Here is a 17,500-nt window from a genome sequence, read left to right as displayed (position 1 = left end):
TGCTGAAAGAGGGAACAGTGAGTGGGTTGTGGTTTGGGTTGCTCAGTTGCGTTGGAATTGTCCCGGTTGGAGTCTTTCGGTGGGAGATTCGGCGGTGTGTGTTTGCCCTTCCTCCTGTGTCTGGGTCCTGCTCATCTTCATCATTGCCTCTCGTTCCTCCTTGCGTCTCTGTACCCTCTCTTTCAGTGTAGTCCTTTCTTCTTGTGTTCTGTCGCGATCGAGGTATACTCTACGGTACCCCTGTTTGTCCTTCAGACGAGCTTTCTCTTGCAGAATCCTGGTTCGAACTGATCCTTCCTTGAAAATTACTTTGACAGGCCGTATACTTCCACTCGCAAACCGCGCGCTTCTCCGAAAATTTGTTACCTGGGTCATATCGTCCTCACCTATTGTTTTCATGATGCCTTCAATCATTTGTTCCTCCTCCTGTTTTATTTCATCGAAGTTGTGACCCCCCCCCCTCGTGTGTGTGTGTGTGTGTGTGTGTACTCACCTATTTGTGGCTGCAGGGGTCGATTCATAGCTCCTGGCCCTGTGTGTGTGTGCCGTGTAACAGGTCTGTTATATATCTGGCAGCTGCAACATTACCAGGAGATATTGTTTGCAATTATATGTTTGATATTATATGAGCAATCTGCTTAATTTAGGCTCGTAGTGCCGTCTTCTTTAATGGAGACTCTTGATATTCTGTCTTCTTTAATGTAGACTCTCAATAATTTACCAAAGAGTCTGTGTCTTATAAGGCTTGTTTTCATTTTCATCCATTTCCATTACGTGGCATAAATTCCATCACCCATTTGTCATTCCATTTGATCAATTAATTCATATAATCTCACACTATTTTAGTCAGTTTGATGTGGAAGTCTGAGTAATATTTTTTTTCAGCTGCGTATGTATTCTGTACAATGAATTATTCCGTTGGGCAAGATATTTGTCCGCTCAGAGCTTTATAGAGGCAAAAACTGATCCTTCAAGGATTCCTGTAATGATCCTTTAAGGATTCCTGAAATGATCCTTCAAGGATTCCTGTAATGATCCTTCAAGGATTCCTGTAATGATCCTTTAAGGATTTCTGTAATAATCCTTCAAGGATTCCTGTAATGATCCTTCGAGGATTCCTGTAATGATCCTTTTAAGGATTTCTGTAATGATCCTTCAAGGATTCCTGCAATGATCCTTCAAAAGTTTCCTCCTGCCATCCTCCAAAATAGCCTAATGATCCTTCAGAGGGTTCCTTCAGTCATCCTTCAAAGGACTCCTCTAGTGATCCTTCAAAGAGTTCCTCCAGTCATCCTTCAAAGGACTCTTCTAGTGATCCTTCAAAGAGTTCTTCCAGTCATCCTTCAAAGGACTCCTCTAGTGATCCTTCAAAGAGTTTCTCCAGTCATCCTTCAAAGGACTCCTCTAGTGATCCTTCAAAGAGTTCCTCCAGTCATCCTTCAAAGGACTCTTCTAGTGATCCTTCAAAGAGTTCCTCCAGTCATCCTTCAAAGGACTCTTCTAGTGATCCTTCAAGGAGTTCTTCCAGTCATCCTTCAAAGGACTCCTCTAGTGATCCTTCAAAGAGTTCTTCCAGTCATCCTTCAAAGGACTCCTCTAGTGATCCTTCAAAGAGTTCCTCCAGTCATCCTTCAAAGGACTCTTCTAGTGATCCTTCAAGGAGTTCTTCCAGTCATCCTTCAAAGGACTCCTCTAGTGATCCTTCAAAGAGTTCTTCCAGTCATCCTTCAAAGGACTCCTCTAGTGATCCTTCAAAGAGTTCCTCCAGTCATCCTTCAAAGGACTCTTCTAGTGATCCTTCAAGGAGTTCTTCCAGTCATCCTTCAAAGGACTCTTCTAGTGATCCTTCAAAGAGTTCTTCCAGTCATCCTTCAAAGGACTCCTCTAGTGATCCTTCAAAGAGTTTCTCCAGTCATCCTTCAAAGGACTCCTCTAGTGATCCTTCAAAGAGTTCCTCCAGTCATCCTTCAAAGGACTCTTCTAGTGATCCTTCAAGGAGTTCTTCCAGTCATCCTTCAAAGGACTCTTCTAGTGATCCTTCAAAGAGTTCTTCCAGTCATCCTTCAAAGGACTCCTCTAGTGATCCTTCAAAGAGTTCCTCCAGTCATCCTTCAAAGGATCCCTCTAGCAACAATAAACAAGCGATATTTTTCCTTCATATCAATGCTCACATTTTTCTTTCACTGAAAAACCTACACATCGTCTAGTGTAACAGTTTACCCAGCCGTTCACTGTGTTATCGTAGCGTACATCACTGGTATTATACACCGAGAAGTGCTAATAAGACACGGTCATATCTTCAGAGCTACGCTCACCCCAAGAACCTCCTTGAGAGAAATTTCCAGTCTGTACTCTGTTCCCGGTCTTCTTTACCCCTTTTTCGGTTTTCTTAACTTTGCATTTGCCTGGGTTATATTATAATAGGATGCGCTTTATGACATTGAGAAGACGTTTCGTCCACCAAGAACTTCATCAATTCTCTATTTTCTGCCAGCTTAAGAAGTATTTAATGAGAAATTCTATTTGAAGTTCACAGTAAATATCTCTTTCCTTTTATTAATAATTTCTCTGGTTATCATCGTAATATGAAGAAGATTTTGCTAAATGAGGTTAAACTATTAAATAGTTAATATTTTTGGCCTTCCAGTACATCTACTTTATATATTTCTAAATAATGTGATTTTTGGTTTTGTTAAGCAAGAGAACTTATTAGTGAGACAGACGTTGTTATAACATCGAGTTTACCTTGTTACTTATATGTCTATAAAGTAGCTTTAGCTCTTCTGTTAACTGTTGTAGAGTGAAATTCCGAAAATGTAGTGACACCATAACACCACAATAACACCATACCATAAACACCACACACCACACAATAACACCATACCATAAACACCACACACCACACAATAACACCATACCATAAACACCACACAACACCACACAATAACACCTTACCATAAACACCACACAACACCACACAATAACACCATACCATAAACACCACACAACACCACACAATAACACCTTACCATAAACACCTAACACCATACCATAAACACCACACAACACCACACAACACCACACAATAACACCTTACCATAAACACCACACAATAACACCATACCATAAACACCACACAACACCACACAATAACACCATACCATAAACACCACACAACACCACACAATAACACCTTACCATAAACACCACACAACACCACACAATAACACCATACCATAAACACCACACAACACCACACAACACCACACAATAACACCTTACCATAAACACCACACAATAACACCATACCATAAACACCACACAACACCACACAATAACACCATACCATAAACACCACACAACACCACACAATAACACCTTACCATAAACACCACACAACACCACACAATAACACCATACCATAAACACCACACAATAACACCTTACCATAAACACCACACAACACCACACAATAACACCTTACTATAAACACCACACAACACCACACAATAACACCATACCATAAACACCACACACCACACAATAACACCATACCATAAACACCACACAACACCACACAATAACACCTTACCATAAACACCACACAACACCACACAATAACACCTTACCTTAAACACCACACAACACCACACAATAACACCATACCATAAACACCACACAACACCACACAATAACACCTTACTATAAACACCACACAACACCACACAATAACACCTTACCATAAACACCACACAACACCACACAATAACACCTTACCATAAACACCACACAACACCACACAATAACACCATACCATAAACACCACACAACACCACACAATAACACCTTACTATAAACACCACACAACACCACACAATAACACCATACCATAAACACCACACAACACCACACAATAACACCTTACCATAAACACCACACAACACCACACAATAACACCATACCATAAACACCACACAACATCATACCATAACACCACACAATACCACCATACCATAACACCACAACATTCCTTGTATGTTGTGGGACTGGTGTGTGTGTGTAATAGGTAATCGCACCGACATTCAACCCCCCCCCCCACACACACACAGAGTAACCATAAGGTTTACGCCAGAAACTTACTTTTCTCCACCCTTTCCTTCCCCTTCCCCTTCCCCTTCCCCTCCAATCCTCCCTCACTCCCCCCTCTCCCCTCCCCTCCCCCCTCCCTCTCCCGTCAGGGAGGAGAAAGCAGAGTGAACTACACCATCGCCCCGGCCAGCGACCCTGGCGGGTTGTTCCACGTGGACGGCACGGGCGGGGTGGTGCTGGTGGGCGGACTGGACCGCGAGACCAACCCCGCCCACACGCTGCTGGTGTGGGCGGTGGACGACGGTGCGACGCCCAGGACAGCTACAGCCACCCTCACGGTGAGTGGAAAGTGACCAATCAACACACGGTGTGAGGTGAGGAAGTAAAGGAGAGAAAGAGGGAAGGAATCACCAGATATGCAAATGAATAATACATGTACAAATGAATAACAGATATACAAATTAATAAAAGATATACTGAATATATATATAATGAATAATGGATATATAAATGAATAACATTATTATTATAATTAAAAAGAAGCGCTAAACCACAAGGGCTAGTGAATAACAGATATACAAATTGATAAAATATATACAAATAAATAACAAATATACAAATTAATAACAGATATACAAACGAATAACGGATATACGAATGAATAAAATATATACAAATGAAAAATAGATTTACATGCATAACAACACATCAAAATCCGCCACCACATCTCCCCCCCCCCTCCCTGCCGACAGGTGAATATAACAGACGTGAACGACAACCCGCCGTTCCTGGCGGAGCCGCGGGAGGTGCAGGTGGTGGAGAACGCCCCTCCGCAGGTGGTGGCCAGGGTCAGACTAGGCGACCCTGACGACTGGCAGAGGGGCCACGGACCACCCTTCACCATCAGCCTCGACCCCAGGGCTCCACCACACATACGAGCTGCTATTCAAGTCAAGTTCGACAAAAGTGAGTACGGTGCTTCCTATTGTACTTCACATGTGGGATTTAATGTGGGATTTATGACAGGTAAGAGGAGAGGAATACGTACATTGGAGAGGAATACGTACATTGGAGAGGAATACATACATTGGAGAGGAATACGTACATTGGAGAGGAATACGTACATTGGAGAGGAATACGTACATTAGAGAGGAATACGTACATTGGAGAGGAATATGTACATTGGAGAGGAATACGTACATTGGAAAGGAATACGTACATTGGAGAGGAATACGTACGTTGGAGAAGAATTCGTACATTAGAGAGGAATACGTACATTAGAGAGGAATACGTACATTGGAGAGGAAAACGTACATTGGAGAGGATTACGTACATTGGAGAGGAATACGTACATTGGAGAGCATTACGTACATTGGAGAGCATTACGTACATTGGAGAGGATTACGTACATTGGAGAGCATTACGTACATTGGAGAGCATTACGTACATTGGAGAGCATTACGTACATTGGAGAGCATTACGTACATTGGAGAGCATTACGTACATTGGAGAGGAATACGTACATTGGAGAGCATTACGTACATTGGAGAGGAATACGTACATTGGAGAGGATTACGTACATTGGAGAGCATTACGTACATTGGAGAGCATTACGTACATTGGAGAGGAATACGTACATTGGAGAGCATTACGTACATTGGAGAGGAATACGTACATTGGAGAGGATTACGTGTGGTGTTGATATCGAGTCTCTGTGGACTTATTATATTCTAGTTCTACTTAAAACACTATTGTTACCTCAAGGGAGGTTCCTTGATGCTGGTGAGGGGCTCTTGATCTAGGGAAATGGATCTGTGCTCCGGTTCCCTGAATTAAGCCTGAATGCCTTCCTCCCCTCTCCCTTCCCTCCCTCCCCACAGGCGCTGATAATCCCTACAGGTTTAGTGCTCCCCATAACGACAATAATACTACTACTGTTACTACTAATACGATTCCTACTACTACTATTACTACTGCTACTATTAATACTACCGTTTTTTTTGTTACTACAATACCTTGGAAAATTCATGGTCAACTAACTTGCCACTTGACAAAGGCAATGAAGTGACCGAAAAACTGACCTTTTTTTTTAATATGTGGGTTAGTTGTAATTAGTTCCAACCGTGTTGCTGACGCTTATTATTCCGTGGAGTTTATTTCCGGGTTGGAAGTGTCTTGAGGGAGACTCGCCCTGCGACTTCGGAGAATGAAGAAAAGTGCAAAGATTGTAATAAAAGGCGTTATAAGGGCACTACCTAGCTGTTTCAAAGACTGGATAGAATTTATTTCGCTAGTGACACCCGGTGACAACAATCTTTCACAGACGTTTTGGAATGTGCAAAGTTGGTGGAGGGAAGGTAGGTACCCGGAGACTACCATAGGCGAACTGAGGATAATCACAACTGTTGAAGGTACATACTGTACTGAAGAGGCGAGTTCTGTACCGGTGAAGAGATCTCTAACAGAATTAGTAATATTAATAGTAACAGAAATCGCAGTATTAATATTAACAGAAATCATAGTAGAAGTAACAGTAGAAGCAGCAATAGCAGTTTAAGTAGAACTCGAATATGATTAGTCCACAGCTGTCACTGCACTACAAATATCTAAGTTCTCTCCAACCAAAAATGTTTCAACGTAAAACTCTTCGCATATTCGGAGTTCCCAAAAGTTTAATACTACACATTAATACTTCGAACATATGAAGAAAGAAAAAAAAGCAGACAGTAACACCTGAAAATTACGTTTGTGTATCCTAAAAGTAATTACTATTTGGAACACATTATCTGCCTAATGTAAAGGAATGCATTAACACACATTGCAAAACATTCCAAAGAATACTGCCAAAGAAAGTTACCTTGAAGATCTTGATCTCGTCTATACTGTTCTTCACTACCTTGAAGATCTTGATATAAGTACTGTTCTTCACTCTCACAGTGAAAGCTCCTACGACCGCTAGTCGTTTTCAGGATGAACTAAAGAAAGTTGCTGATATCTTGAACAGATAACATACAAAAGTTATAAAGATATTCCAGCAAACATATAAATCATATCACTATGGAGGGAAAAAAAATATTTTTAAGTAAACAATATATTTTTCATGTGTATGCTAGGCTCAAAATGTTTTGAAACTCACATAGCATATACAAACAGGCTATAAAAATATTCCTGCCTCTTGCGTGATCTACCACCCGTTAAATTGCAATCTGATCACGTTCGTTTGCATAATTTGGCATAATGCAGTGGCACTTTTTTTAATTTGATTTACGATTAATTTTTATTTAAATGAAATGGTGTAATTGTGTCCTTTTTTTCAATATACAGATTGTTTCAGATTATCTGTGTTTTTTGGAGAAAGTTCAGTCCAGCCTTTTCCAGTAATTTCACTGAATATTTACATTGTAAATGATCACAGAGAGCTCTATTTCTCTAACTGTAAATACATTAGAAGAATATAAGTAAACACACTCAGGCAAACACTTCACACACACACACACACACACACACACACACACACACACACACACACACACACACACACACACACACACACACACAGAAGAAGCACTCGAGTGTAGAAAAGATACATAAAACACAGGATGTATGACAATATAGGAGACTGTAGAGGAGACATGAAGGAATGTGCAAGGATGAGGAGAGTGGCGGACTGCCATTGTAAGAACACCACCTAAAGAGGAATGAAAAACTAGACTTCTAGATAACCTCAACTGAAGCAAGATGACTCTAGACTTCTAGATAACCTCAACTGAAGCAAGATAACTCTAGACTTCTAGATAACCTCAACTGAAGCAAGATAACTCTAGACTTCTAGATAACCTCAACTGAAGCAAGATAACTCTAGACTTCTAGATAACCTCAACTGAAGCAAGATGACTCTAGACTTCTAGATAACCTCAACTGAAGCAAGATAACTCTAGACTTCTAGATAACCTCAACTGAAGCAAGATGACTCTAGACTTCTAGATAACCTCAACTGAAGCAAGATGACTCTAGACTTCTAGATAACCTCAACTGAAGCAAGATGACTCTAGACTTCTAGATAACCTCAACTGAAGCAAGATAACTCTAGACTTCTAGATAACCTCAACTGAAGCAAGATGACTCTAGACTTCTAGATAACCTCAACTGAAGCAAGATGACTCTGGACTTCTAGATAACGTCTGCTGAAGCAAGATAACTCTAGACTTCTAGATAAGCTCAACTGAAGCAAGATGACTCTAGACTTCTAGATAACCTCAATTGAAGCAAGATAACTCTAGACTTCTAGATAACCTCAACTGAAGCAAGATGACTCTAGACTTCTAGATAACCTCAACTGAAGCAAGATGACTTTAGACTTCTAGATAACCTCAACTGAAGCAAGATGACTCTGGACTTCTAGATAACCTCTGCTGAAGCAAGATAACTCTAGACTTCTAGATAACCTCAACTGAAGCAAGATGACTTTAGACTTCTAGATAGCCTCAACTGAAGCAAGATGACTCTAGACTTCTAGATAACCTCAACTGAAGCAAGATAACTCTAGACTTCTAGATAACCTCAACTGAAGCAAGATAACTCTAGACTTCTAGATAACCTCAACTGAAGCAAGATAACTCTAGACTTCTAGATAACCTCAACTGAACCAAGATGACTCTAGACTTCTAGATAACCTCAATTGAAGCACGATAACTCTAGACTTCTAGATAACCTCAATTGAAGCAAGATAACTCTAGACTTCTAGATAACCTCAACTGAAGTAAGATGACTCTAGACTTCTAGATAACCTCAACTGAAGCAAGATGACTTTAGACTTCTAGATAACCTCAACTGAAGCAAGATGACTCTGGACTTCTAGATAACCTCTGCTGAAGCAAGATAACTCTAGACTTCTAGATAACCTCAACTGAAGCAAGATGACTTTAGATTTCTAGATAGCCTCAACTGAAGCAAGATGACTCTAGACTTCTAGATAACCTCAACTGAAGCAAGATAACTCTAGACTTCTAGATAACCTCAACTGAAGCAAGATAACTCTAGACATCTAGATAACCTCAACTGAACCAAAATGACTCTAGACTTCTAGATAACCTCAATTGAAGCACGATAACTCTAGACTTCTAGATAACCTCAATTGAAGCAAGATAACTCTAGACTTCTAGATAACCTCAACTGAAGCAAGATGACTCTAGACTTCTAGATAACCTCAACTGAAGCAAGATAACTCTAGACTTCTAGATAACCTCAACTGAAATGAGATGACTCTAGACTTCTAGATAACCTTAACTGAAGCAAGATAACTGTAGACTTCTAGATAACCTCAACTGAAGCAAGATAACTCTAGACTTCTAGATAACCTCAACTGAAGCAAGATGACTCTAGACTTCTAGATAACCTCAACTGAAGCAAGATAACTCTAGACTTCTAGATAACCTCAACTGAAGCAAGATGACTTTAGACTTCTAGATAACCTCAACTGAAGCAAGATAACTCTAGACTTCTAGATAACCTCAACTGAAGCAAGATAACTCTAGACTTCTAGATAACCTTAACTGAAGCAAGATAACTCTAGACTTCTAGATAACCTCAACTGAAGCAAGATGACTCTAGACTTCTAGATAACCTCAACTGAAGCAAGATAACTCTAGACTTCTAGATAACCTCAACTGAAGCAAGATAACTCTAGGCTTCTAGATGACCTCAACTGAAGCAAGATAACTCTAGACTTCTAGATAACCTCAACTGAAGCAAGATAACTCTAGACTTCTAGATAACCTCAACTGAAGCAAGATGACTCTAGACTTCTAGATAACCTCAACTGAAGCAAGATAACTCTAGACTTCTAGATAACCTCAACTGAAGCAAGATAACTCTAGACTTCTAGATAACCTCAACTGAAGCAAGATAACTCTAGACTTCTAGATAACCTCAACTGAAGCAAGATAACTCTAGACTTCTAGATAACCTCTGCTGAAGCAAGATAACACTAAAGACCGATTGCTTTTATAATTGTTAATTATTTTTATTATTATCATTTTTATTATTCACGGGTAAGCACTAAACCCGTAAGGGTCATTAAGCTTGTAGTAAATGAGAGGCAATCAGGACTGATCCGAGGAGGATGAGGATAGCTCCAGTTCCCTGGCAAAAGAGCCATTCAGTATCAGGAGAAACGGCAAGAAGGGAAATTAGCAAACCAGGATATTAATTATGTAATCACTATTGAGGAGAGTAAATAGCTCAGGAGACAGCAGAAGACTCCAAGCACTCCTGAGGATCTGTAGGCCAAGAGGCGTATATATCTCAGCGTATATATACGCACTGGGAGTTTACTTTAATCCCTGTTTTAGGGATTAAAGTATTCCCGTCTGGTGGTGAAAAAGTTGCGCGCATACTTAATGACCTTTCATGCAGTCGATAGTCTTTAAACCCAATTAAGTATGTTTTACTAGCAGACCCTAACACTGGTCAGAGAGTAATGTAATGTACCACCGTCTGTGAGGTGATGAGAGATCACTGTGGGGGAAAACACTTGTATAGAGTCGTAGTCCGTCGCTGTTCTAGCATCTCAGTCTACATTATGTAGATGAAGGAGAGACATGTGCATCACTTGGGTAGCTTTATTATGGAAACGTTTCGCCAACCACTGACTTTATCTGTTAACGACAGAGACAATGGAAGAAGTGAAAAGAGGGAGTTTGAGGTAGTCAGTCCCTCAGGGTGAAGATGACGCGTTCATTCCATCGGCCACGATGGACTGATCCAACATAGCATTATGTGTCATGCTATATAATCTCATAGCACAGTGGTACAGCTGTTGGCTTGTGTTTTGGACATACACTCAGTTCTTTTACAGACCTTCTCTATATAGTGCATTTTTTTTATAAATGCAATTGAAAAAGAACATCCAGAGTTTAACAGCACGTGAGAACGTCTTCGTATAACCTGTACCTTAAGTTTGGACGTAGTATTTAACTGCATTTGCAAAAAAAAAAAATCGCTCTAAATAGAATACCTTAAAAGAAAGCTGATTGTAGATTGATGTGTGTGTGTTTTGTTTATTATCTTGTGTCTCTGGTGGTGTCACTGCCTGCAGGAGGCGACGAGGGACGCGGTCTGGGAGTGGTATCGACGACGGCGCCGCTGGACCGAGAAGAACGACGTGCCCTGCTGGTGCCGCTGGTAGTAGGGGACGACGGGTCGCCGCCCCTCACTGCTACTGTCACACTCACCCTCCATGTCGCTGACCTCAACGACAATCCCATGGCTCCCGCCGCCAAGACCATCACTGTCCATACTGTCCAGGTACAAGCTTCCAGAGGCTTATGCCAGAGTATTCATATATACAACCTGAGTGAGGCAGCCATACTGCTGATTATTTAAGTACCAGCAGGTCTAGATGGAGCCATATACCGGCGGGCCCCGCTTATACAGCAGGTTAGGTTCTGGGCTACTGCAGTAAAGTGAAGCGTAGCTTTTTTCCCCTTTCAAATGCATATGAAAGCGTGGTAGCATATTTACACATATTAAACAATAGAGCTAGGCCTAGTTGATCAAGCCCTGATCCATCGGGAGGCCTGGTCATGGACCGGGCCGCGGGGGCGTTGATCCCCGGAATAACCTCCAGGTAACCTCCAGGTAACCTCCAGGCCTAAAATATGCACATAGCTCACGCATTACTTACCTTAAAATATTTTCGTTCTTAGCTTATAGTGAGCTGTGAATTTATTTACCATAGGAATTCTGAATAAATGAAGAATAGGTATAACTAAAAACCGCTGCATTAGCGAAACGCTATAAAGCGAAGCTCTGTAAAGTGGGGCCCACTTGTAATTATATAGGTAAAATCAGTTCTTGAAGAGGCATGTAACTGACTTCAAAATTAAAACTCGGTCTGTCCTCTGGTATTTCCGTCTTAGAAATGGTGCAAGACTATCCGAAACGTTTTCATAATGGTCAAAGACAATTTAAATAGTCTAAAAAGAATTCTTTACAATATGGGTTGGTTTTGAATTGTTTCAGCCATGGTGTTGTGGCTCTTATTTTTCTTTTCGTATCTGCTGGCTTAACACATGCTGGGATATCCAGCTGGCTACATGACCGACTGAGTGGTTAAACGTCTTCCTGAGTGCCTGATATGCTGACGTGTGTGTCTGCTGCCTGTTGTGGCCGACTGGTGTTTAATTGGCAAGTGGGAACCAGCATAGTGGTATGCTTGTCAGATTGACTGGTTCGTTGATACAGTAGGTAGCTTACAGCCTGACTAACTGGTTGTCTGGCTGCCTCACTGACTGCCTCGCTGTCTGACTGGCTGGCTGGACCCTTGAGACCAGCTGATGCAGCCTTCTGTGAAAGGCTGCTCGCAACATTACCTAAGTATTAGCGCCGCAGCACACTCTGTTTATCGCCAGAGCAGGAAATTGCCGAGGCGGAAGCCCACTTCACCAACACAAACCCCACTTAAGTAACATAAACACCGCTAAAGTAACTTACAGTTCACTAAAGTAACTCAAATCATTAAATCGCTGGATCCACTGAAGAAACTTTAAGCAAGACTGGGGATGTTCTCTGCTTTGAGCGTCCGGACGTTAAAGAATCTTGCCCCAGTTTTAAAGAGGCTCTAAGAAATTGCATTGTGTATGTCATGATGATGAATGTAAGGGCGCAGTAATGAGGTGCTCTTGAATATTCAGCGTCTGCTAGCGGCCTCACGGGAAAGTTTGCTGAAGATAATAGGGAATATATGAAGCTTGAACACTGCATTGGTATATTCTCCTTGAACATGTTACGTTCGTATGAGAATGAGAGCGATGGGCAGGGCACAGAGAGAGAGAAAGAGAGAGGGAGAGGAAAGGAGAGCAAGTAGTTATTTTATGCATACTCGAATAAAGAGGAGATGATGAACAGGACAGAATATCCGGCCTCGCTCTTGGAGACACGAAATTCGTGGAAACTCAAATGCGAACAAGGAAATTTGGTGCGTTGGTTGTAGTGTGGCGGTGTGGTAGTTATGGTTGTGGCAGTTATGGTGTGATGGTGTTTTAGTTACTGTGTGGTATTCTGTTTATAGTGTTGTGACCTAGCAGTTATAATGCATCTCTGTGTTAATTATGGTGTGGTAATTATGGTGTAAGTGTAGTTAACTGGTGCAATAACTCACCAAAACACTAACTCTCTACACCATTGACCCACTAACTCACTACGTCACGGACTCACTGACTCACTACGTCAGTGACCCACTACGTCACTGACCCGCTAACTACGTCACTGACCCACTAATTACGTCACTGACCCACTAATTACGTCACTGACCCACTAAGTACGTCACTGACCCACTAATTACGTCACTGACCCACTAATTATGTCACTGACCCACTAATTACGTCACTGACCCACTAATTACGTCACTGACCCACTAATTACGTCACTGACCCACTACATCACTGACCCACTAATTACGTCACTGGCCCACTAATTACGTCACTGACCCACTAATTACGTCACTGATCCACTAACTACGTCACTGACCAACTAATTATGTCACTGACCCACTAATTACGTCACTGACCCACTAATTACGTCACTGACCCACTAACTACGTCACTGACCCACTAATTACGTCACTGACCCACTAACTACGTCACTGGCCCACTAATTACGTCACTGACCCACTAATTACGTCACTGACCCACTAACTACGTCACTGACCCACTAATTACGTCAATGACCGACTAATTACGTCACTGACCCACTAACTACGTCACTGACCCACTAATTACGTCACTGACACACTAATTACGTCACTGACCCACTATGTCACTGACCCACTAATTACGTCACTGACCCACTAATTATGTCACTGACTCACTAACTACGTCACTGACCCACTAATTACGTCACTGACCCACTAATTATGTCACTGACCCACTAATTACGTCACTGACCCACTAATTACGTCACTGACCCACTAATTACGTCACTGACCCACTACATCACTGACCCACTAATTACGTCACTGGCCCACTAATTACGTCACTGACCCACTAATTACGTCACTGATCCACTAACTACGTCACTGACCAACTAATTATGTCACTGACCCACTAATTACGTCACTGACCCACTAATTACGTCACTGACCCACTAACTACGTCACTGACCCACTAATTACGTCACTGACCCACTAACTACGTCACTGGCCCACTAATTACGTCACTGACCCACTAATTACGTCACTGACCCACTAACTACGTCACTGACCCACTAATTACGTCAATGACCGACTAATTACGTCACTGACCCACTAACTACGTCACTGACCCACTAATTACGTCACTGACACACTAATTACGTCACTGACCCACTATGTCACTGACCCACTAATTACGTCACTGACCCACTAATTACGTCACTGACTCACTAACTACGTCACTGACCCACTAATTACGCCACTGACCCACTAACTACGTCACTGACCCAATAATTACGTCACTGACCCACTAATTACGTCACTGACCCACTACATCACTGACCCACTACATCACTGACCCACTAATTATGTCACTGACCCACTAATTACGTCACTGACCCACTAATTACGTCACTGACTCACTAACTACGTCACTGACCCACTAATTACGTCACTGACCCACTAACTACGTCACTAACCCAGAAACTACGTCACTAACCCACTAATTACGTCACTGACCCACTAATTACGTCACTGACCCACTACGTCACTGACTTACTAATTACGTCACTGACCCACTAATTATGTCACTGGCCCACTAACTACGTCACTAACCCACTAATTACGTCACTGACCCACTAATTACGTCACTGACCTACTACGTCACTGACCCACTAATTACGTCACTGACCCACTAATTACGTCACTGACCTACTAACTACGTCACTGACCCACTAATTACGTCACTAACCCAGTACATCACTGACTCACTAACTCACGTAGGACATCAAGACCACTTGAGATATGAAGATAAATCAATCAAAAAAATAACCCAACAAATATTGATCTTAGCACTTATCACGTCATATATAATTAATATATTTAACTTAAACCAGAAAAGAAAAATTGTTTCCAAAATTTATTAATATGAATGTAGTGCGAGAACGCCAGCCTTTTTTTTTATCATCGTAAGAGAAATTTTGATGTTTCTACACTCCCAGCTTGGGCACAAGCCCCCCCCCCCCCCCCCCCAAAAAAAAGGGTTGGAGAAATTTCAAAAAAATTTCTCTGGCTTCTGTTGAGCTGTACTCAGCCTCACTGAGCGTGATGAGAACAGTGACGGAAGACTTCAAAGTGTTGGAACCTTCAACCCCAGAGTGTCTGAACCCTTAACCCAAGAGTGTCTGAACCCTCAACCCAGGAGTGTCGGAACCCTCAACCCAAGTGTCCGAACCCTCAACCCACAAGTGATGGAATCTTTAACCCACGGCACTAGCCGGTGACTGAAGGTGACTGAATCCTCAATACAATTGACGGGAATCCAAACTTACATAACTGCAAATGTGAACCTCGACTCAGAACCACGAGTACTGCAACCCTTACATCCAACAGAACCACTAGAAACAGAACCTGTAACGAAGACACAAGTAACAGAACCTGCAACCACCAGAACCACAAGTGACAGAACCAACAAATGAAGTAGCCGTTTGATGTAACACCAGTTGACTCGCCAGTCACAAAATACAACCTTCACTTCCTAACACTACTAAACCCTCAACTGCGGAACATCACTGACGGAATCCTACACTGCCTGAACTTTTAAAGGATCGAACTCTTAGCACCTGCAACCTACAACTTCAGATGGTAAAAAAATAACATGGAATGCTCAGCTGATAAAGCCTGTTGCTAATAACTGACGGAACTCTCATAGCATCTTCAGCTGAGGAAACTTTTAGCTGATGAAGCCCTAAACTAATGAAACCTAAGTGACTGCAACGCTCAACAGATGGAACTCTGAGGCAAGACTACAGTGCTGTTACTGTTCAGTTATGGATATCTTTACAAAATAACAAAATCATGATAAATTCAAAGGACGGCTCACACAGAAGACTGAATCCATGACCTTCTTAGGTCTTTAGTGTCAAATATGAAGTAAACAGCTCTCATGAAGTCAAGAGACAGCACAGGAAATGCTGTTATGCATCTGAGGGACAAAAAGATCCCAAAGTTCCTGAGTGAGTTTGTCTCTACAAGATAACCAAGTGCTTCGAGGAGCTTCAAACTTTGAACACGAAATGCGACTACACTGCCCAGTACTTGAAGCAACTTGGTCATTTTAACCAGAAACATGATAAAACCTCGCTGTACTTGAATTAGCTATTCTGAGTCTGGAACTCTTCAAGACCAAGCACCACAGTACCTGAAGGGATTCTCTTCAAAATTAGTGCCTGGAGAGATTTTTACGGACGGAAACTTCAAGGGTTACAGACTCACTGGGAGTATTGTGGAGGTCATGTGTGCTCAACCACCCCAACTACAGCAGAGCACAAGTGCTAACCTACCCTCATTTTACTAGGTTATTTTTTTTAAAGAGGTACCCAACGTCATTTTTTTTCTAGAGTAAGCTAACTTCCGTTAGCTTAGATTAGATTGGATTAGAGTACCTTTGATAGGATACTTTAACTTACAGAAACGTAAACTGAAGGACAAATAAGCGAGATAAAACACACACACACACATACATACAAAATTGAAGGCACAAACACTGTTTACAACCTGTGGAACTGTTTCTACACTACTTCCCTCTACTCAGCTTAGCTAAGTAACCAGTGAAGACAAACTTACCTCTCACGCTGCAATTCTCCTCTCGCTCCCATTCTCAGCAAGCCAGCAAGGTGCAAGTCCTACGTTAAGTGTGATGTTAATTAAAAGGCAGAGCGTGGAAGTTACAAGACATCATAACTGTCCTGTGCTTGCCTTTCCTTGTCTTCACGAAAAGTCGTCCCTCTGACACGAAAATCTTGGTTTTTCTTTGTCAATTTATTCTGGCCAAACTTGAGGTAACTTTTGTGCCTCCTCCACCTGGTCTTTAAAAAATATTTTCTGGAACGTTGTTGAGGCGCATAACACGGGCTTTATAGGACATAAATCACTATTTACGTTCCACAAGTTATGTTCTGCATAACATAATACCTGGCAACATACTACATGTATACTGCATGTAACACAACTAACATACTCCACACAGCATATTACACATATATTCCATATACAGTTCACACACATCCACACACACACACATCCACACACACACACACACACACACACACACACACACACACACACACACACACACACACACACACACACACACCACACACACACACACACACACACACACACACACACACACACACACACACACACACACACACACACACA

At 41.8% G+C, this 17,500-nt stretch overlaps 1 protein-coding gene across 5 annotated transcripts in view; it reads left to right on the top strand.

Annotated features, from left to right (window-relative positions):
* LOC128688933 (putative neural-cadherin 2) overlaps positions 1 to 17,500 on the top strand; it is a 971,397-nt gene that overhangs the window by 912,815 nt on the left and 41,082 nt on the right. For all 5 annotated transcript variants that reach the window (XM_070085435.1, XM_070085434.1, XM_070085431.1 and 2 more), the window contains 3 exons: positions 4,239 to 4,427; positions 4,842 to 5,055; positions 11,186 to 11,394. In XM_070085435.1, the coding sequence (XP_069941536.1) occupies positions 4,239 to 4,427; positions 4,842 to 5,055; positions 11,186 to 11,394 (612 nt within the window). The remainder of the gene's footprint in view (positions 1 to 4,238; positions 4,428 to 4,841; positions 5,056 to 11,185; positions 11,395 to 17,500) is intronic.

This window comes from Cherax quadricarinatus, chromosome 16 (genome assembly GCF_038502225.1).
Source record: "Cherax quadricarinatus isolate ZL_2023a chromosome 16, ASM3850222v1, whole genome shotgun sequence".
Lineage (NCBI taxonomy): Eukaryota > Metazoa > Arthropoda > Malacostraca > Decapoda > Parastacidae > Cherax > Cherax quadricarinatus.
The sequence above is the reverse complement of the archived record's forward strand: the minus strand, read 5'-3'. Positions and strand labels throughout refer to the sequence as shown.